This window comes from Castor canadensis, chromosome 5, assembly GCF_047511655.1.
Source record: "Castor canadensis chromosome 5, mCasCan1.hap1v2, whole genome shotgun sequence".
Lineage (NCBI taxonomy): Eukaryota > Metazoa > Chordata > Mammalia > Rodentia > Castoridae > Castor > Castor canadensis.
The window spans coordinates 124,656,871-124,679,712 of record NC_133390.1 but is presented as its reverse complement, the minus strand read 5'-3'; the positions used below and the strand labels follow the sequence as shown (position 1 = coordinate 124,679,712).

The following is a 22,842-nucleotide window of genomic DNA, read 5'->3' as shown; positions in this document are numbered from 1 at the left end:
CTTTCTTTCTATCCCTCATACACTCTTCACGCCTACCCCTTCCTTGACATAAGTATGTTGTTATCCAATCCTTTTCCTTGACAACATAGGCTAGGAAGAGAATGGACTCATCACCAATTAAATTCCACCCCAAATTACACTGTGACAGGGACTTACAAGTCTAACATTTTATCCTTAGTAACCACAGGTTTGACCAAGTAAGGAAGTTTTCATGCTGAGCTGCTGAGAATTCAAGTTATTGAGCCAAAGGGAGGATTCCTTTTAATATCAGGTGGGCTATTCATCTTGAGCCTGCTCTCTAAATGGCAGGTAAAGCATATGAAAAAAATGAAACCACATCTGGGGGGGGCTACCCAACTAACTCAATTTATAACTCAATGCTGCAGCATGCATCATGACGGCCAACAGCCATGAACCAAGATCATGTAGGTAGAGGCTCTCCTTCCATTCAAAGTTAAAAAGAATATTTGTGGAATCTGGCAATCATGGTACATATATCTGACTTTTTCCAAAGTCTTGTTAGAAAATTAAAAGGAAAGAATTGGGCAACTGATTACCAGGTGCTGTGAAATACACAAATGAAATAGTGGTAAACTATGTAGACAATGTCCCTAACTCCATGGTCTCAGATAGCCTGAGTCCAGATGATGTTACTAAGTTTTCCAAGTATTCTTTACTGCGCTATTTCATAGGTATTGTGATTCAGTTTGTCCCCACAATATTTTTTATTTCTAGTGACTCACAAGGACAGTACTTCAAATCCTTATCTCTGAAACATAAATTGTCTCGTCTCAGTAGTTAATTTAATTTTATTTTTTTGCAGAACTGGGGTTTGAACTCAGGGCCTAAAGCTAGAGCCACTCTACCAGCCCTTTCTTATGAAGGATTTTTTTTTAAATAGAGTCTCCCAGAGTATTTGCCCAGGGCTGGCTGTGAACCCGGATCCTCCTGTTCTCTGCCTCTTGAGTATCTAGGATTATAGGTGTGAGCCACCAGCACCCAGCTCTGGTCTCAGTGTGCATTGATAGAGTGATTTTGGATACTTATGCAAATTATCTTTTTAAAGTAATAGAGGAAGAATAAGCTTAAGTAATAGACTGGACCCTGCTTAATAACAAAAATTATGAAACATGATCAGGCTGGTTTTTGTTACTCTCAATAGTTATGTTCCACAAGTTACAGTGAAAACAGAGGTAGCCAAACACTGAATCAGTTCTCTCAGGGGTGACAGTAGAGAATGGGTTCTTATAAGCCTCTGATCACAAGATTTTTCATCAGCTTATTAAAATACAATATTCTTTTATGTGTGTTTTGTCTAAAAATACTTTATGTAACACATATACTCATTTGTTAACATTGAATTCACAGCCAACAGCACTATTGTGCCTGAGTGACGCTTATCTCCACTTTTTCCTCCTGTTTTCTCTGTAAAGCACAGTACAGGTTTCTTACACTTAGGAACACTAACATACCTTAACACTCTCTCTGGAGGCTATTTTAAATAGTGAAATCAAGACAAAAAGCACAACAACACATGTGGAAAATGCCCTAAATTAACCACGAACAAGACAATAGTTGACAGTGTGAGTTGAAACAAGAAGGGAGAGCACCACTTTCTTCAGTCTGGGTTGTCTGTTTGGTGACTCAATTTTTCACCACTCTGAAAATGTCTGAGAATGACTGCAAAAGCACCATGAGCTGGCACTGGTGGCTCACTCCTATAATTCTAGTTACTCAGGAGGCAGAGATCACACACACAAAAAAACAACATGAATACATGAATACTGGTTCTGGGGTTTACAAAGATTTCAATGAGTAGGTAAATTCACAAGCATGAACCTAGGAATAATGAGGATCAACCATATATTTTTTAAAGGGATAATTTTATGAGTCTTTAAAAAACAAAAGGAAATTTCAGAAATGGCATTAATATCACTATTTGTAAAGGCTCTAAAAGTTACACAGAAGAATTTGGCAATATCACCCATCATAGTATGTATTAGGATGGGAAAGCCTAAAGATTATTTACATTGAACACTATGGAGACATAGTAAATGCAAGAAAATTCCCGTTTCCCAATTCTTTATTGAATCCAACAAGCCATCAATCATGGCATTAGATTGCTTCTTCTGTTAAAATAATTTCTTGAGTATGAGGCAGCTTCCTATAGCTGCCAAGGTTACATAACACTTTTGGTATCCATTTTTTGGCCATTATTTGCCAGAATAAGTTAACAATTCATCATCTTCCTCTTTAAAAACCCTAATTGTGCAATTTGTCATTTCTCAATAGCAGCTCAATCTTTTTCTTTGACTTCTAGCAATAGTTCATGTTTTCTTTTGTTTTTCTTGTTTTTTTATTTTCTCCCAACTTTTCCATCCAAGCCCTCATCCTCCTGCCAGCTCTTGGCTTTTATGATTTCGTGAACTTCAAGAGAAACTTGGATAGATACTTAAAAACCTAACATTTCAGTGCTAAATACTGCTTTATAATATGGAATGAGATCTTATAAAAACCTTAATGTAACATGGATCAAAGATAAAATATATTAATTTCTACTTGTTTTTTTAATATGCTTTATAAGTAAAAATTCAGCTGAAAGTTTATATTTTTTTTCAAAGAAATGGACAATTTTAATCATTTTAAAGACTAAGTCAAAAAATATAATTTCTCTTTAAATTAAGGAAACCTAATACTGAGGTAAATGTTACTGAATTAGGTTTAAGATAAAAATATGAAGAAACTAAGTGGGAAAAATCACTGATTTAAAATTATCTTCCTTTAAATTCAGATGAATAATTAAGAAACTTTCCAATTCAAAGTTCTAAGCAGGAAACGCAGGTGTGACAATTCAGCAGTTGAGGAAAAAAGTCACACTGTAAGGGAACAGCAACAAAGCAGCTGTCCCCGAGAGGAAACCAGCAACTCCGCACGTGGTATTTCCATCATGGCTCATCCCCAACTGTTTAGGATTTGGATTCTTGAAGCTTCTTCAGCATTTAACTAATCCTTTGTTGGTTAAACGGCTGGCACTATTTCTCCACACATAAATTGATCTTTGTCATAGATCACTTTTAGAATGAGAGAGCAGCCAGGACACGTTGCCATATCCTCCCTGTTCTCCAAATCTCCCTTGGTGATGGAGAAATTATCGCCACACGGGCAGGGGTAGAAATATGTCTGAGTCCTCATCATACTGGAAGTCCTCCGTCTCCCCTAATGAAACACCTCCATGGTCACTAGAGCCGGCTAAGGGCTTATGTCCCTGCTGTCCATCGCGGCCCAGGGAGGTCTAACTTCGTGGGCGCCGGCCCAGACTCGCCATCGTCACCATGCACCAAAAGATTATATTGACAGCGTATTTTCCTTCAACTAAATGTAGCTTTAAAAATAATTCCTTTAAAAAAATAAGTTAGACATGGGGCTGACAGAGTGGCTCAAGCAGTAGAGCACCTACCTAGCAAGCCTGAGGCCTTGAGTTCAAACCCCAGTACCACCACCAAAAAAAAAAAAGGAAAAGTAAGTTGACATCACGTAAGACTGGAAACCGCGGAGTTATAGCATTCTAGTAACAGGAGCAAGGCTGGCTTTCAAGTTGAAAGGCCGCAGGTGTGTTGATGACATCACTATTGTCACAACACCGCGATTCTACCTGTACAGCGCCTGGCCCTCATTCAATCTCTCCAAACAGCAGTCAAACTGCTGGAGAGGAAAGAGAACCCATGGATTTCTAAAACTTGCCTAGTGTTGTCACTCAGCTTGAAAGTTGGGAACTTTCTGACTTTAAATGCCAGAGTGTATCATTTTAGCCTAGAAGTGCCTGGAAAATTCTGATGAAAAGGACAGAATATAAAGAACATCACAAAGGATGATGCTCCTGATTCAGAAAGAACTGTCATTCTCAAAACATATGTACATCAAAGAAGGACGTAGGCTTTGCTAAATCTTCATATCCAAAGCTCACATTTCTTCCCTAAACTTTACCCTTCCTCTGGCCCTCAGCATCTAGGGCCATAGAGACCTCCCCTGGCAGAGGGAAAAGGTACAGCTTTTCAACCTTGGGGAGCATTCTGGTTTGTAAGTGAACACAAATCAATGCCTCAGTTACCCAACCTGAGAAACAAACCAAGACACAGTTAATACCTGGGAACAAGACAAACGTGAACTACGTACTTGTGGCTGCTGGTTTTATTTTTATTTATTTTGATCTTGGTTTTCTTTCACTGTGGTATAGGTCTAAAGCCAATTAGAGTTAGTTATTTGACATTTATAGCACTAAATTATATTGGATTCTCCTAGATAATCTTTTATATCTCCTATTTTAATCTCCTATTTTGCAGACAGAGAACTTTGCCATACTAGGTAGGCTTGCAGGGAGTTGGCAATCTGTCTGTGTGTCCCCAGCCTGTCCCTAGGGTCTAATCCCCTATCTCCCATGGAGTGGACACACAATAGGAGCTCATTCACAAAATAGATGCTTTTTGTTTTGCCTCCTTCTTCTTCAACATTATCTTTTAAAAGATCTCTTTCAAACAAAATTCTTCTCCTACAAAGACTATTTCTGCCCAAAGTCATTTTATACTGATAAAGTAAGTAAGAGCAAATAGGAAAGACAAGAAGGGTCCTCAGTGTGAATGTACCTAAAGCAGTTGAGAGAAGGGCATTCCTGATGCCTCCTTACACCTGCAGTTGGCCATATAAAGTAGTAGTCAGGGAGGGAACAAAGGCCAATGGGAACAACATATGAAAAAAAAATGACAATAAAGACAGGGTGGAAATGGATAATTATGATGTCAAGTCTGTGTGTATTCAGTTTGTTCAAAAATACGAACAAACAGAAACCAAAAAAAGAGAAGATATCCCTCAAAGATCATATTTATTCACCTAAAATCAGAATATAGAATGTAATTATTATGTTATTCTTATGTTATCTGCCTCCTTAGCAATGTAAAAGGACATCTTGTCTCAATCATAAACAGACTTAGAGAAAAAATCACTCTTAATGGTGGAAGGTACACTCTAGAGGAGGCTGAGTGCTTGGGATCAAGTTTATCAACTTCACCTGTACGTGTCTGTGGACTCAGAATAGCATGGAGCTCCCTTTCCCCACATGATCTTTGTAGACCTTCATTCACTTACTGAAAACAGATTTTATTAATATTAATAAACAAGTTTTAAAACTTCACAGCACAGAGAACTTTTAACCATTACTGAAAACAACAGATTACCTGGGTCGGAGATCATAACAAATCACTTAGCTCTGCTTGACTGTGATAAAACTGATGACTTTAACATTCAAGTCATTAATGGTAGATTTTGTGAGTGCATTAATAAGACTACTAATTTAAGAAAGTTAAAGCACACTATTGATTTATCATGTCCCTTAAAAGTTTTCAGAATGATACATCCAGGCATGACATAGGATTGCTCGTAAATGGTACCCCTGCCATTGTGTAATGCATGAAGTACTCCTGTACTCAAAGGTCTGCATCTTGGGCAAATAAAAATGCATTTATATAAAATATATTTAAGAAATACCTTATCATCATGTTTCACCTAAAACTTTGTCTAAACTTTAATATTTCTAGACTGAAGCCCCAGAAAAATCCCTAAACAGATTTTCTTTTGATATAATGTGTGAACCATTCTTAGGGTCTGAGTATTGATGGTTCACAACATTACTTCACTTTCATTCGTTCATTTTTGTATCCAAACTGTGAAGATAATCTTTCTAAATGTTTCAGTAATAAGGAAAAATATCTTCAGCGCATCAATAGAGAAAGAGTGCTATTGTTCACTGCTTTTAAGTTGACTCTAGCAAAGAACGGTAAATAAGATAAAGACAAAAATGTTGTTTTATTGGTTTTTGGTTTATAATAAAATCATGGCTTTTTTCTTCACTAAACACCTGAGTACTTTTTTGGGTTACTTCTTGTTCAATTGCTATGTCTTGTGTTTGTGTGCATTGTTAAAACATTGCTTCTGGTATGCATATAATTCAAATAATTCCCCATATCATCGTTATTAATGAGTGTACTGGCTCCATAAATACAGGGCTTGGAAATGTTATATAAAAGTCAAATCAGAGAAAAAGTAGTTTTTTATGACATTTTCACTATTTTACTACAAAAGCCCAGCATAAAAATTTGGTGAGGGCAGTATCATTCTTTTTAGGGGTGGGGGGACATAAAGGTTTAAATTCAAAGCCTTGTGCTTGTTACGCAGACCCTCTACCACTTGAGCCACACCCTCAGCACTTTTATGCTTCAGTTATTTTTCAGACAGCTTTTTGCCTTTTTTTTTTTTCTCCTTCTTGCCGAGGGCTAGCCTCAGGGTGTGATCCTACTACCTATGCCTTCCTCATAATTGGGATTACAGAGATGCACGACCACCCTCAGATTTTTGTTGCGATGGAGTCTCACTGACTTTTTGCCTGGATGGCATGAAACTACAATTCTACTGATCTCTGCCTCCTGAGTAGGTAGAATTACATTACTACAGTCTTTCAGCACAACACCCAGCCCCTCATAGTGTTTCATTGGATACTTAGCATTTACATATATTTGAAAATTCTTAAGGAAACCCAAAGAACAGTCACAACCAATGTAAACATAAATGAATTACAAAATTTGAGTGACTCTCATCATTCTAGTGGAAATTTACAAATCCTTTAATTTGATCCAATCATTGTTACAATATAGATGAAGAAAGGTTGTAAAAATATGCATACCACAAGTTAGGGTGTGTGTCTGTGTGCCATGATGATGGTGGTAGTGGGTTGAATAAATGCATATTTTACAATTATCTTTACCAAGGCACTAAATTGCCATCAATAAGATTTTGATCTAGTCATCTGGGAAATTCTTATAACTATTTGCTTTTTGATCACTTGTTTTTATTACTTGGGTAAGAGTCCAATTTGGTGACTTTTTGGTGGTCCCTGGAAATGTACTCTTGGGGAATACAGAAGGAAGCAATGAGGGATTCCTTTTCATATTCTGACATATTTTTGGACTGGTTTGAAGCATTCCTGGTTCCAGACCAGTAATTCAGGAGAGCACATAAAGGTCAATTTGAATAGTGTTTTGCCTGCAGAAAGAACTAAGACTATGGCCTCACATGTAAAACAATAGCTAACCAATGAAATCCCATGGGCACCCTGAGATTCAGAGCAATGATAAAGTCAAAACACTTTTTAACTAATGGTGATGGGGAGTGGGGGTTGAAAAGAAGGTAGGAGTGCTCTGCTAGACTAGAGGCAGTGGATATTTGCCAAATGATACATGCAGATTTTAATATTTTAACAAGCTTTGTGGCTTTTCTAGAATATGGGAGTTGAATGTCAGCCCTGTCCTTGCCAGACACTCATCTAGGACAGTGGTCCTCAAAGTGTGGCCCCATGCACACCGGAGAGTTCCCAAGATCCTTTTAGGAGAGTCATAAAGTCCTCCCTTTTTCAATGACATGTCTATCAGAAGTCAGATTTTCTTCAAATGTTTAACACAAAATAGCATATAGCAGCCCAAATATCCTTTACCAAGCCAGACACAGTGATTTGCAGAAGTGTAAAACAGTGCCAGTTTTCTCAAAAAAAAATTTTACTTTAACCCTGAAAAAAGTTATTTTTCAAATAATAAAAAAAACTTTTGCTCTGAACAAATATAGTTATTTTTCAAAACATACTACTCCTGTTATCTTGCAATGAGTTTGTTTTTGTTGATTTTAAAATGAACTGATAGTTTTAAGAGCATAAAGAGCTCCAGAGAGCAAAGCATTTGAAAGTGCTCCAGTAGTTGAACTATCCAGAGGAGGCTTACAGCCCACTCTCGCTCATGATTATTCCCCTCCGAGTTTCAGGTGACTCTTGACAGATTGGCTAATAACTTTTAAATAGCCAGACACTTCATTATGCACAAACACTGCCACTAGCATATATTTATATTCGAAAGTCTTGCTCATTTACACCAATTCATTGTGTGCAAATTTTGGGGTATTAGATTTTTTTCATAAGGAAAGCATTTCACCAAATTGTGCTAATAAAACTACCAAAATGCCACCCAAAAGAAAATAGCTTTAAATAAAAGACTAAAATTTTAATTAGTCTATCAATTTTTTTGTGCTTAGAGTGCCTCTAAAATGTTAAGTAATGTTTTGTATCTTAACTATTTGTCTGAAATCCTTTTCACATTATCATTTTTTTCTTGACTTTCAAAAGAATAAACTATATTCTTTGCTATTGTCTCAAATTATGAAGTATCATGATGCAAATTTTTATCTTTTATGTAAGACAGCAATGAATGAAAGGTGTTAAGCAAGTAAGCTATGCAGTTAGCTAAAAGTAGACCATACTGCTAGGACAGAAGTCCCTTGGAAACCTCCATTATGACCTCCTTGTGACCTTAAAGGGCAGAAAGAATGAAAAACAGGGTGGACCAAAATGAGGACACTGTGAGGACAGGACTAGAATTTGACCAATCAGAACTTTCCAGGCACAGCCAACCAGAAGCTGCTTTCTGCATACCTAATTAGCATAGAGATTGAGCAACAGCTGGAGAAAATGGGTAAAAACCTCAGATCACATCACTTCTCTGGCAACCTCTCTTGGAACCCCTCCCAGTTCTGGGAGCTCTACTCTTTACTACTTTTCTATCTCAAAAAACTCTTCTGCTTAACTTACTCTTATTGTCTGTGATTTTCACTCTTTCAAATTATGAGACAAGAACATGGAATGCTGACACTCCCTCTGACTAAACATCTAAACCAGCAAGGTTGAGTGGAGGCTTTTGGTTCTACACAAATCTCTGGTAACAATATTACCATTGTTTGGTATACTGAGAACAATGAACAAGCAAAAGTAAGTACCCAAAGGCTCTGCTGATAATGTTAGGATGCCACCTTTAGTGTTACAGTAAATGTGACAAAAGCCACTCATCAGAAATAGACTCTAGGACAGTCACACTTCTTATTTTTGATACTCAATGAAGGAAGAATCTTCCCTGAGAATCAGTCCCAGAGTCTTCTGTTTGATTTGTGCATTTGTTCATGCAATCAGTGTGGTCATAAACCTGAGCAGAGAATGTAGATGGTGCCCCAGGTGACCAATGGGGAGCATATGTAGACTGTTCTGCAAGGCACCATTGATTGTAAGAGAAGAGTCTATTTTGGAAGTGTTAAAATATAGATAAGCAACAATAATAGAAACGTGTGTCTTAGAATTAATGGAACATATAATTAGAATTTAAAGGCATATGAACATTAATTAAATGTTACTTATAGAATTATTTATATTATATAATACTTTATTAACTATGCTAATATAGTTTACTAAGTATAATGCAAGGGAGGATAGAAATAAAAATTATGGAGTAATGGGGAAAGTGATCCAGCCTTTTTGGTGTATGTTCTTCTCAGATCATAAAGGAATATGAGTTAGCATGCTTATCCCCAAACCAACATACTTGGTAAGCACATTTCTAGTGCATGCCATTTACTTTCCCAATCTCTTTCCCTTTCCAAATGTACACATTTAGGATATATTTTTATTAATCATAAATAAACATACTATGATCCCTTGATTTTCATAGTTCAATAGGAAAATGTATGGCCCTTAAAATAAAATTGTGAAAAGAATGATTAAGAACATACCTGTAAGACCTATATCTAAGGTGTAAAATGCTCTGGGTCATAAGCTTGAGCCCGCTATGCTTTCATGCTGTGTGCACGTGGTGTTTCAGGCACTGTTCCCAAAACCACAGTTCTGTATACAGAAGCAGGTGGCAGCTCTGACTCTACATTCTTTTAAAAATATGTTTGTCGATTTGGTTTCCAAGAAATGTGGACTCAGATGAAGAGCTTTACTGCAACTGTCATCTATGGCGTGAAGGAAAGTTAGAGGGTTTTGAGGAGATGGGAGCAGAAGTTTCCATCGTTACAGCTAAGTTCCTTAATGGAATCTGACATCTGTGATCCAAAATATCTCTAATAAACAGGCATTTTATTCAAACAAATTTTAAGGTCAAATGAGTGTTTGTAGACTCTGGATATTTTATACAGTGAATGTGTTGAGTGTTACCAGGCATTGGCTTTCTCTGGGGGAGGTGACTACCTGCACTAAATTCCATGCTAAAGACACATGGACCATTCCCCTACCTCCTTTTCAAAGCACAGTATAAAACACCTTTCTAGTGTAGAATATATGAAATTTCATCTTTTTCTGTTAGCTTTGGACACTCAATGATAACTCTGTTTTCTTGCTTTCATGCAATGAGTCATGAATTATACAGTATTTGAAGTAACCACATACTGTAAGAGGGTTTTGAGACCTTCATGAGAATAATCAAGTCAGACAACAATCTCAGAAACTGGAAAATAGCTAAAGGTTTTGCTAAGAAAAAGTTCAGCCTCCTTCCTTTTTACAACTGCTCTCTCAAGGTTGAAAGTGTATGCTGCATCAATACAATGCCTCTTAAATGATGAATGGGTGAAGTAAGTGCTCTGATAGAAATAATGGATAAAGCTCTCCTGTTGAAATTATGGCTTTGGCACAAAATGGCATTTATTCAAGTCATTCAAACTGTTCTATTTCATTTCACAAACAATGAAAACTCTTAGAGAAGCTCAGACACCTCTCCCTAGTCTTTTTATAAAACAAAGAAGAAAAAAAAAAAAGTAACCAAACAGAATTCATTCCCAGGTGGCATTGGATCCACAAGCATGCCATTCTTTCAATTTGTGTTCAGAACTTAAATGAACAGATTTAAGGAAAATGCTTTTCCTTTTCTTATTGTGAGCTGTGAACACAGCATTTGTCAATCTTTCTTCCTCCATTTTGACCAACAGAACATGTCATATTTTAAATTGATACATACATAAGTAACATACATATCAACACTTTTATGAACATGAGCTTCTGCATAAACATACACACACATGCAAGTAGACCATGGATGGCAGGGTGAAATAAGACTAATTTTTTCTTGCCTTTGTCAAAACAAAAACATTTAACTCTCAATATTGATTGCACTGAAAATGTTTTCTTAAGATATCATACCTTTATGACTATTACACAATTACAGATTAAATTTAGTGGATAAGTCTTTCAGTGAGCTCCTATGAAGTGCAAGTTTGATCAAAGAAGGCTTATTGCAGTGTAGAACTGAGGTTTTATTTTAAGTCCTATATTCCTCCTCAGGTAATTTCATCCTGGACAGATTAATACAGGCCTGCTTCTTTGGCCTGGTAAGGTCAGGGTCTTCCATGGGACCTAATTTTATCATGGTTATAAATGTCTGCTTTGCCACCCTTCTGAGAGATGTCTGCTGCCAAATTGCTAAGCAAAAGTTATCCTCAGGACTCACCTCTCCTTCTCTGGGCCATGGCCTCCCATTCTGGGTGTATTTGCTTTGATTCTGTCGTTTCTTTTGTCCTCCATCAGCAAATTTGCACAGTAAAGGCTCACTGGGAGCTGAGAAGATAAGAAACCAATTCCACATTAGTAAATCCCCCTTAGAAACAAATAATTATTTGAGTCACAGTAGTGCTTTGTGAGGATATCTTTTGAAGTAACATCTTGGCTCTAAAGAGATATTTGGCCTCCTTTTAGTCTCAACTTTGTTGGCTGCTGTTCTAACTGGGATTCAAAAAAATACTGGCAGACCTTAAAAGAGTATAATAAATATTGTTGAAAGTAGTAAGTTGAAGTAGAATATGAACTATCCTTAGAAATCCAGAGGTAGGCATCTATCCTTCTGTTGAAGTTGAAACATGGTCATAGTTAGTGTTTGTGTAAGGATGATGATTTCTTCCTCAAGGCAACTGTATTTTCACTACAGAAACTGGGATTCAGTTTTGGAAAAAGATGCTTGACTTCTTTCTAGAAAAAGGGAGAGCTTTTGCTAATTTGCCACCAAATTTGCTTTATTCTCTTATACTCCTTCAGAATTTAAGATTAGAAGTTGATCCTCCCCTGAACTCTTTCCACTCCAGTTTCCCAGTAAACTCTAGAAAGATGGCACTTAGCCAGGGAGAAATGCCCCCTCTCCTTTCCAAGAAACACCTATTTACGCCAAAATCTTTGCTCCAAAACATACTCCTCGTACTGGCAACAGAAAAGCTATAAAACCTGACATCCAACACAACTTGGAGGACTACCAGTTTCTGGGTCCTGCTGCATGTCCCCCCATGTGGCCTTTGCTTTTTCTTCTCTACAAATAAAACTTTTCTGATTTTTACTGCCCAAGTTTCTGCTTTGATATCTATCTATGTGCAGAAAAAAGGACCCTCACCACCTAAAAATCCCACCATATCAGAACAATTATTAGGATATTAATCGAACACACAAGAGAAAATACAGAGCAGCTCCCTGGGGAAGAGGTCTATTTCCTAATCTTTTAATGACCCATCCTTTTCACATGCTGTTCTAAATCCTAAAGAAAGGCCTTGGTAATGAGTGGCCTCCTCTCCTCCATTCACAAGAATTGACTTGAAGTAAAATAGTTTGTCTGAAGAGAAAAGGCAGAAGGTTGAGGTCCAGATCCATTTTGATAAAGTCCTTGAGGAATAAGAGAAAACCCTACCCACTGTCTCACTGTACCCACTTTGTCCCATAGAAGCCCTTCAGGGCCCTGGAAGATGGAAATTTGGGATGGAAAAGACCCTTTACTTTCCTCAGGGTTAAACTTTAATAAATCTATTTTCTACCACTAACTTCTATCTGTCCAGTTTTGGCAGATCCTGGTAACAAAAGGATATGACTAGAACTCACCAATGGCTAACTGATTGTGGATGCCCTGTAATATCTTTAGTCAACTTCCTCAGAGTAAGTCACCAAAACTAAAGTACGTCAGAATTCCTCTTCCAACAATGACACTGCAAAACCCAACAAAGCAAAATTGTTTTTTAATAATTGATGATCCCTCTACCTCCTGTCTGACTAGAAAATAAAGCCATATTGGCTTTAATGAACTTAGTGAATACATTGTGATGCCTCAGAAGATTAATTTGTTAGCATGTATATTGGAACAAACCAAATATTATTTTGCAAGTTTAAAGTCTGAAAACTAAAATGAATCACCTCCTGCTTTCACCAACTGAGAAAATGTGTTCAGCTAAAAATTAATTGTATTAATGACTCTAATTCTTTGTGTCCTTGCTCTTTGCCATGTAATTTTTTAAGGCCCCTCACTCTGACACTTGGTCTGATCTGCATGTGAATTGATCTGGGCAACAGAATGTTAGCAAATGCTTGAAAGGGCTTTAAGCATTGGGCTTCCTTGAACTTTATATGGCTATGTGACTATGTCCATGCTATTCACCTGGTGGCTGCAATGAAGATGGAAATAAGTCATCTAGTGTGTGGTCACACTAGATGATCCAAGGGCTAACAACTCCCAAGACATATGAGTGAGTAACTGCAGTTGATCACAGAAAAGCATCGAAGAACATAGATGCCCAGGTGATACCAGTCAAGGCCAGTACACAAAGGTGTGAACTGAAGAAATCTTTATCATTTCATGTCACTAAGATTTTGTAACTGATATGCAGCACCATCGTCTTAACAAATAACATTTTCCCCCAATATCCATTCTTCTCATTTCCTACCCCTAACTAGTATTAACTCAACTCGATAAAGTCACAGATTATTATGGAATTCTAATTATTTCCAAAAATCAATTTTGCAAAAAGAATACAGACAAACAGGTATGTATAAACATGTATGCTCAGACACAGCACACTTTCTCTACAGTATTACCCCTTATCTGGAATTTCATTTTCTACAGATTTAGTTACTGGTCAACTGTGATTTAAAAATTAAATGAAAAATTCCAGAAATAAGCAATTTGTGTTTTAAATTGTGTGCTATTCTGAATAGTGTGATGAAATCTCCCACCACAGTCCTCCACCGTGCCCAGGATCAGAACCATTCATTAATTTGTCCAGCATATTCGCACTGTAATGTTCCTGGCCCATTATCACTTACTGGCTATCTTGATTATCAGATCAACTGTCTGGGTATTCAGTGACTGTGTTCCAGGGACCCTTATTTTACTTAACAATGATCCCAAGTATAAAAGCGTAACAACTGTTTTTGCTAAAATAAAATAAAACACTGACTTCCACACTTGGGCCAGCAAATGTCCAAAAGTAACTAAAAGCTTGGCACCTCTGTCCATCTGTCCTTTGTTCTGAGCCATTCTCTCTCATAGTAACTTTATAGCCATCTTAGAATCCAGGAAAGAGAGGACATTGGATACACATTCTGTGACAGGAGACAAACTTCCCCTCCTCCTTCCCCAGGGAAACAGCAAGGACCTTATTGTAACAAGGCCCTGCCTGATCATCCTGAGACAATGACTAGGACATAGAACAATAAGTGAACATTGGACGGACGTCTATGACCACAAGAACACACCTCTAACTTGGACTGTTTAATAATTATGCATGCCTCTTCCCATGCCCCTAATTCTTCCTCTATTTAAACCTAAAGCAAATGTCTGTACTGGGAAGATGGGTTGAAAGATACACCTTTCCTCTTCCTGCAGTGTGCCTGTGCCATGTTAATTAAATCTCTTTTCTCTGACCTCCACCATTACTCATCTCTATTTGGTGTATTGGGGCAAGTAGCTATGATGCAGGACAGATAGATGAGGAGACAGGTTATTAAAAGACTCAGACATGAGAATGAGGAAGTAAAAACTGAACAGCCAGAGCAGCCACCCCCGCCCAATCTCTTTTTAGATGTTAAGTTACAGGACAGGGAGACATAAAAGTGCTATGTGCAACTGTCTTTCTCTGAGATGTTAAAGAAATGCAGGGCTCCTTGGAGGGATGGTGAGACAGAAAACATGAAATGGAAGTCTTAAAACTCACTTATTGTCCCTGTGTTTTGGGTAGGCCTAGATCATATCTCCATGCTTCAAAATAATAAACAACACCCATTTTCGGCACCCAGAACCACTGTTCATTAGGTTCAACTTCATGGTGTGCATTCTCCCAGCTCACAAAGCATGGCTATAGATAGGAACCACCGCTTTGAGGTTTTGCTCCCATTTCCTATGTGGGGAATAGGAAGTGTGTCTCCCTTTTTTTCCTACTTCTCCCTTCTTTGTCCTGTTATACTAAAATAAATGCTTGCTAAAACTTCCACCTTGTGAGATTCCTTGTGAAACAAACTTGAAATGCTTTTCATGTGTGGATCTCAAATACCTGTGATTTTGCATGGAAACCAGAACACTGTGGGAACCTCCTCAACTTCTTGTGGTAACACCTGGACCTGACATTTGAATCCAGGAGTTTGGGCCTGGGATCTAAAACTCCTGAAACAAGAGTAGTGATGCTGATAATTCATTTCAGATATGTTAAACAGAAGTTACAGAGTGCTTTCTCTCTGTAAGAAAGTGAAGTCAAGGCCTATGGAACCCACATCATCTTATCCATGAGATAATGTATCATCTCACATCATCACAAGAAGGTGGGATGCAGTTCAGCACTTTGAGAGGGAGAGACCACACTCTTATAGTTTGATGACAGAAATTTGTTATATTATTATTATTAGTTTTTTATTGTCAATATTTTACTGTGCTTAGTTTATAATTAAACTTTATCATAGGAATGTATGTATAGGAAAAACCATACCATGGTTTGGTACTGTGGGAAATTTCAGGCATCCAGTGGGGGTCTTGGAAGTGCTTTTGAGCTGTTTACTCTAATGAGCCTCTGACTTCATTGATTTTGGTGAAACTACATGAATCATATAAGGGAAAGGTGCATGATGGAATGCCTATAGATAGCTGCTGCCTTTCCATTAGAATTAATGTGAATTCTTACTCCAGATGAAAAAGTTAAAAGCTAAACACCATCACTGGGTGCAAATATTCCATGAGTAAGAATATTATCTGTGAGACTTCAAGGTTGTGTATTTATGCTATGTAAGACCATTGCTCTCTGCAGAGTATTTCTCCTGACATTTAAAGGTTCAAGGTATAACCATCCATTAAGTTGGACATCATGGTAACATGTGGGTGCATCATTAGCAGAAGAATGAATTTCTCATGAAAAACAGACACATCTAGAAGCATCTTACATTTCTTGCTCTAAAGAAAATGGATCCAATTTCTTTGGAGGAGAGGTGTTACCTCATGCACCTGTGTCAGGTAGAAGGATTTTTCTAGCTACTAAATTCACACATACACACACACACACACACACACCAAACAGTTTTTAACAGCTTAATTGAATTGACTGACACACAATTGGCTGCACATATTCATAGAGTACAATTTATAAGTTTTGACAGATGTATATGCCTGTGCCACCATCACCACTAAGATAATGAACAAAACTACCACCCTTGAAAATCAGAAGTTTCTATTCCCATAAGTCTAAAATATAAGAAAGAACTTTATTTTGGTGATAACAAAGTTTATCAAACACTTCCATTTTACTTAATCCTTACTACAACTCCATCAGGTAATTAATTTTTTTTTTTCCTATTTCACAAGTGAGGGAACTTAGGATGATTCAGTGGCTTGCCCAGGCCACAGACCTGGGAACAAAATAAGGTAGCAGTTGGAACAACAGCACCGATCCTCCACTAAAACTCATACTTCATCCACTCCCACTGTCCTCAGGAAGGAAATGTCTTACCACACCTCAGCATTGTGTCCAAATAAACCGGAATTGGCCCATACATAAGAACTTCCATTTGTGTCTAAACCCATCTATTCATATCCTGCTGGTCTGAAGGGTCAGTAGTGACATAGTACATCATGAGAAAGCATGATTGACCTCTTGCATGCCCACACCTAGGAGAGAAACATGTTCCCTTACTGTCTCACCCCCATCCCATCTGGCTTCTGTTACTAACCTTATATTATATTTGTATTTAAAAAGGAAACAGCTTACTTATTTTGTTCCTAAATCTTTCCTGATAATTTCTAGAGTTTTATTTTACCTTTCAGTAGCAACAATACAGTGGTGGCCTTAGAAAATTCTAAGTTCCTTTGCAAGTCTGTTATGGTTTAAATAAGCATCCCCTCAAAAGGTTCTTATGTTGAGGGTTTGGTCCCACGCTGGTGGCATTACTGAAATTGATTGGGTCCTGAAGGCTCTGACCTAATCAATAAATTAATCTCTTGATGTAGTCATAACATGGCACTACTGGAAAGTGGGGCCTGGTTAAAGGAAGTAGATCAGTGGAAGTGTACCCTGGAAACATACACCTCATTCTTGGCCCCTTCTCACTCTCTCTGCTCCTTGACCACCATGAGGAGCAACTTTGCTCCACCATACCCCTCCACCAGGACGTTCTTCCTCACCATGGCCCAGAAACAGCACAGCCAGCTGATCATGAACTAAAACCTCTGAAACCTTGTGCCAAAATAAATCTTTCCTTCTTTTATGTTGTTTATCTCAAGAATTTTGTCACAGCAAGGAAAACTAACTAGCTTAAAATTGCAAGTGATAATCCCCCCTTAAATTGTTTAAAGTATCCTTTTATACTTCTTTGGATAGTGGCTTTCATGAGTCAGTCTGTGAAGTATGGTTCCCTTTATTGCTCTCCTAATGCTGATTATTGAAGGTACAAGGAGAATCTTGATCTAATAGTACAGAATATAATAATGACATCTTAAAATACTTCTGTGGCCTTATTTTTAGGTAAAGTTGAATTTGGGTCCATTCAATTGCTAATTGTACCAGTCTGCTTCTTTGCTTGAGGTCTGCCTCTCAACTTAGTAGCTGTAAGGAACTGGGTGCGTTATTTTTTAAAATGACATTTTTCTCACCTATAAGATAGGGGATGATAATGTTAAATACCTCACAGTGTTATTGTTAAAATTACATAGATTGAGGTGAGCGAATACCACATCCACATCAGCTGCAACAGTCTTTACTGCTTAGCATCTGTGTTACCCAGTTCCCAGTTGTCAACCTCGACATTGTGTGAGTTCAGAGTGCTTAACGAACCTGATATTATTTTCATCAGTTTTGTTTCATTTTATTTCCATGGACATTTCATCAACAAAACTACCAACTCCAAGCACAAAAACCCCAAGATGTATTCCTGGAGACGATAGCTCTTGTTGAGGAGAGCTTGTCACCTGACCATCTGGCCATGTCAGCACTAGGACCCATCTGGAGTCACCACCAGAACTTGGCTGCCATGTTCCCACAGCAACATGAGGTAGGTCGTGTTACTATTACCTACAATTTCCCTGTTTCTTTTTTGGCTTTTGTTTCTAATTATAATTACTCAATTGCAAGAGATCTATTAGAAGTTTAGATCCATTAAAGTTGTATTTTATTATTAGGAAAAGTATCAGTCTATTCACATAGCAACAAATGACATTGGGGTTTCCCTTTCCTAGATCCCACACTAAAATGCTAAATGATAACTGTTCTAAAGACAAGTTTCAGGAAATCTTTCTACGATGGAAGAGGTAATCTTTACCTTTTGTTTGCTCTCCTTAAAACAACTATATGTGTGTAATTACATATTTTAAAAGACAGAGTTTTTCCAATTCCCTTAATTTAAATGCTTCTGTTAAATATTTTTATATTCATAGTACATTTGTTTAGAGAAAGGAATATTCATATACACACATAATATTTAAAATCCTTTTCTGTGTGGAATCTTGGAAGCTTTTGAATTTAGGGCAATAATTGCAGTAAAAGAAATGGTCCTGAATGAACTATTAACAGTAGGAACATTTGCCAAGGCTAGAGAGAGGATGAGATTTTGAATTTTAACCTATTTTGAAGTTTTTTGTTGATTAAAAAAAAATAACTTTGGAAGAACCTCTTTAGCACTGAGTCTTATGGAGTGAGATTTTCTTTACTTTCCATTGACACATCTTTGTGCAATTTCCTTTGTGAGTTTTAGAATCTCATGAAGGTCTCAAATTTGAGCTACCCTGACACTGATGGATCCTCACAAGCTGTTAAGTATGGATACTGAAATGGCCTACTTATATTTCTTGATATCACTAAGTTGAAGCATCCTGTTTTTTCTCTTACTGTGATGATGATCATGTTGGAAAATCAGTCTGGACAACAACATTTCACTACATGAATTAAAAAATTAAATACCCCATTGAATTTTCAAATGTGTCATTTAAAAAGATGGATGTATATCCATATACTATCCTTGTATTACAGGAGTTTCTTTCTAATTATTATTTTCCCCAAGGAGAATATTTCGTTTCAGTAGTGGGGAATATATGAGTACGTTAAGCAAGAATCTACACTCTTGGGCCATGGTCACTCATACTGGGCTCAGAATAAACTGCTTTCTTATTTTTTTAAAGCAGAGGTGGATTTTTATGTCAACAATTGTGTTGGAGAGGAAGTGAAGAAACATGTTGTTAGTAGGAAGGTAAACTGGCACAATTTCTATGGAGGCAATTTGGTAATCTCCTTCAAAATTAGAAAGTAAGCCAGGCATGGTAGTACAGGGCTCTAATCCTAGGACCTGAAGGCTGAGGCAGGAAGATCATCAGTTTGAGGCCAGCCTAGGCTGCACAGATGACACTGTCTCAAAAAACATCACCAAACACACGATTTATAATTTTCTAGTTCTTATATCTAAATACCTTCAGGATAAAATTCCTTGATCTTTCCTTTTTCCCTCCCACTCCTATGATGATTTCGAGCATCACCTCTAAATGTTTTTCTTCTTTTCTGGAATTTTCACTCCCAACTTTGCCACATAAACTCCCTCCATCCCTCCACCTGGCAAATTGTTATGAAACCATCTTGAAGCTATCCAAGCTCACATTAGAGTGAAATTATCTAGTGCTTACTTTCATAAGTATGTTGTTGAAGTGATGGCAACAATTAATTTGAAGGCTGGAGGGTAGAAAGTACTCTAGCAGGGGTCAGGTGGAGTTTGTGTGTGTGTGTGTGTGTATATTGCATGTGTGTGTGCAGAGTGTGAATGTGTGCATATTGTTAATGGCATTTTTCACTTAGCTATAGGTAACACCCACAAGTAAAGTCAATAGGCCATCAGTAATAGTATCATCACTTGGGAGTTTGTTAGAAATGCAGAATCTTGGGCCTCTGATCTCAGACAAACTGAATCAAAATCTCATTTTTAACCTTATCCCAGGTGCTCTGTGTACAGAGTAGAATTTGAGAACTGGTTTGATTCTTCCTTAACAAGGAAAGAATATGTCTTTGATGAACATGAACTCCTCTGATGAATTCAGTAACAGAGAAATATTGCATTGCCTACCATTTCCTTATTACAGGATTATGGTGCCAATTAATTCTGTTTAGTCTCTTTTAACAGTAGTTAAAATCAAGACTAAATGAAGAAGAGGCCTTTGTGGGGTGAGATGCAGTTATAAGCCACAGATTGCAATGTGCAAGAAGACATTATGGTCTATCATGCAAACAGAGAGCATTTAAAATATAATTATAACAATGGATGGCAATAAAGTTTCACAGTAATTATGAGAGAGCAATTAGTATTTGCTTGCTAAGTGGAGTATTTCCAGTCTTCCAAACTTTATCATAAATACAAAACATCTAAGATATAAACAGATAGGATGATTTAATGACTTGCAGAATTTGCTGCTTTGAGCAAACAAAACAACAAAGATGGTTGCTTAGCAAAATAAAGGTAGAATATATTTTTATTTTCTCTTTAAAACTTAAAATAGAGGAGATTCCAAGATGGAGGCTAGAGGTAGGAAGCAGAAAGCGACCCTCCTATAGTGAAATCTTGGAGAGACGCTGGAGACACACTTTGCAGGCATAATCACTGAGAAAAGGCATAATTTGACCCCTCCACATCTCCAGCCGGTGCAGAGAATCTCCACTTCACGTTAAACGGAGAAACGAGGAGGGCCCCCGGGGCCGCCAGTGGCCGGCGCCCATACGGCTTGGGAAGACGCGGACTAGGTAAGCTTCGAGGTACCGCGGTACTCCCACTGACAAGCCTGGGCCAGAGCAGCATAGCCCCCTGGAAAGACTGACCTCCACCCGGGAAAAAAAGAGAAACTGAGTAATAAGCAATAAGAACAGTTAAGACACGCTGGAAAGAGGGTGGGGCGCCCTGAGCGCTGAAGATTGGGGGAAGGGAATCCTTCCCAGGACTGTAAATAAACAAGCCGGGCAGGCCGGAGAGGCTCTGGTGGGAGTGGGGTGCGTACCCAGCAACCAGGAGCGGGGAAGCTTGTGAGAGTGGCGGAGGGAGGAAAACTCCACAGGAGAGGAGGGAAGACCCACTTCCCACGTGAACTGTAAACAAACATGGCGGCCGGCAGGAGCAGCAGCACCGCCCAGTAAGCAGGAGCAGGAAAGCTTCTGAAAGTGGCAGTGGGAGGAAAACTTCAGAGGAGAGGGGGGAAGACCCACCTCCCACATGAACTGTAAATAAACATGCAGGCCTGACAACGCGGGGGCAGTGTCACCTTTCCCAGTGCTTGGAAAGGGGAAAGCCTGTAGCAGAGGCTCCCGCACAGGAGAACTCTGAGCAAACAAAGCCTGTGGGACCAGGTGAGTGCTAGCTCACCCCAGAGATCTGCATAAATAACGCCACCAGCTACAGGCTGAGAGCAGCAGGCAGGCAAGCCACAGTTGCAGATACCATTCTCAGAACTGTCTCCAGATGCTTTCTTTTTTTTCTCCCTACCTTTGATGAGAGAACAACCGAATTACACCTGCAAGCCGAAAAACTTACTGAAACTGTATTGCATTTGAACTGGGGACACTTGGTGGGGCTTTTGTGTGTGTGTGTGTGTGTGTGTGTGTGTGTGTGGGTATGTAGTTTTATTCTACTTTATGCATCCCCTTTGATGAGACAACTACAGAACAAAATCTGAGGCACCAACGCCAGGACTGGAGATTGAGATGGACACCCAAATTATTAAGACTGAAACTGCATTGGATATAAACTTGGAAGTTTTTTGGTTTTTTTTTTTTTAATTTTCTATTTTCCATTTTATTTTAATTCATTTTTATATATAGATATTACTTTCATTTACTTATTTTTTATTTTTTTATCTTTGATTTTCAATCCTCTCTCTGTCTCTCTAATGTCTGTTCAGCTTACTGTTGATTAGTACACTAACACTCCCTGTTTATACCTTTGAAACTCTATTGTCTGATACCTTGTTCTGCTTTCTCCCTCTTGTCTGTATATTTGTTTTCCCCTTTTCTTTAACTTCTTGCTTTCCATCTCAGCTCACTCTTCCATTCTAAATATTACCATTGTTATTATTACAAGCTAGAAAACACTTAATTGCACACAGTACAGGGACAGTAACAACACCAAGGACAATGACGGGAAGACAGAAAAAACAGGGAAACCAGTTTCCCCACAGCAAAAAATTAGTACAGGAACCAGAGGGGAATGAAGAGAACAGAAACTCAGATCCAGACTCCAACAAAATGAAGATAAACTATGCCAAAGGACCCAATAAAGCCCACAAGAATAATTTAAAAGAAGACATACTACAAGTACTCAATGAGAATTTTATAGAGATGATACTGGATAGGGTCAACCAAAATGTACAGGAGACACTCAAGAAATTCCAAGACAATAAAAATAGAGAATTTGAAAAAGCAAAAGAAGAAATAAAGGAAACCATAGAAGCACTGTATAAACACCAAAGTGAAAGAGAGAACACAATGAATAAACGGATAAATGAACTCAGGACAAAAATAGACAACATTAAAGAAGAAAACTGCCAGGATATGGAAAACCTCAGAAAAAAGAATGAAACAGAACTGCAAAACAAAACGGAAGGCCAATCCAGCAGAATAGAACAAACAGAAGACAGAATCTCAGAACTTGAAGATAAAATGGTAATTAAAGGAAAAACCGAAGAACTATTA

At 37.9% G+C, this 22,842-nt stretch overlaps 1 protein-coding gene across 20 annotated transcripts in view; it reads right to left on the bottom strand.

Moving 5' to 3' along the window:
* The window catches only part of Rbms3 (RNA binding motif single stranded interacting protein 3), a 1,393,896-nt gene that overhangs the window by 128,540 nt on the left and 1,242,514 nt on the right, over positions 1–22,842 (bottom strand). For all 20 annotated transcript variants that reach the window (XM_074074015.1, XM_074074014.1, XM_074074016.1 and 17 more), the window contains one exon: positions 11,358–11,464. In XM_074074015.1, the coding sequence (XP_073930116.1) occupies positions 11,358–11,464 (107 nt within the window). The remainder of the gene's footprint in view (positions 1–11,357; positions 11,465–22,842) is intronic.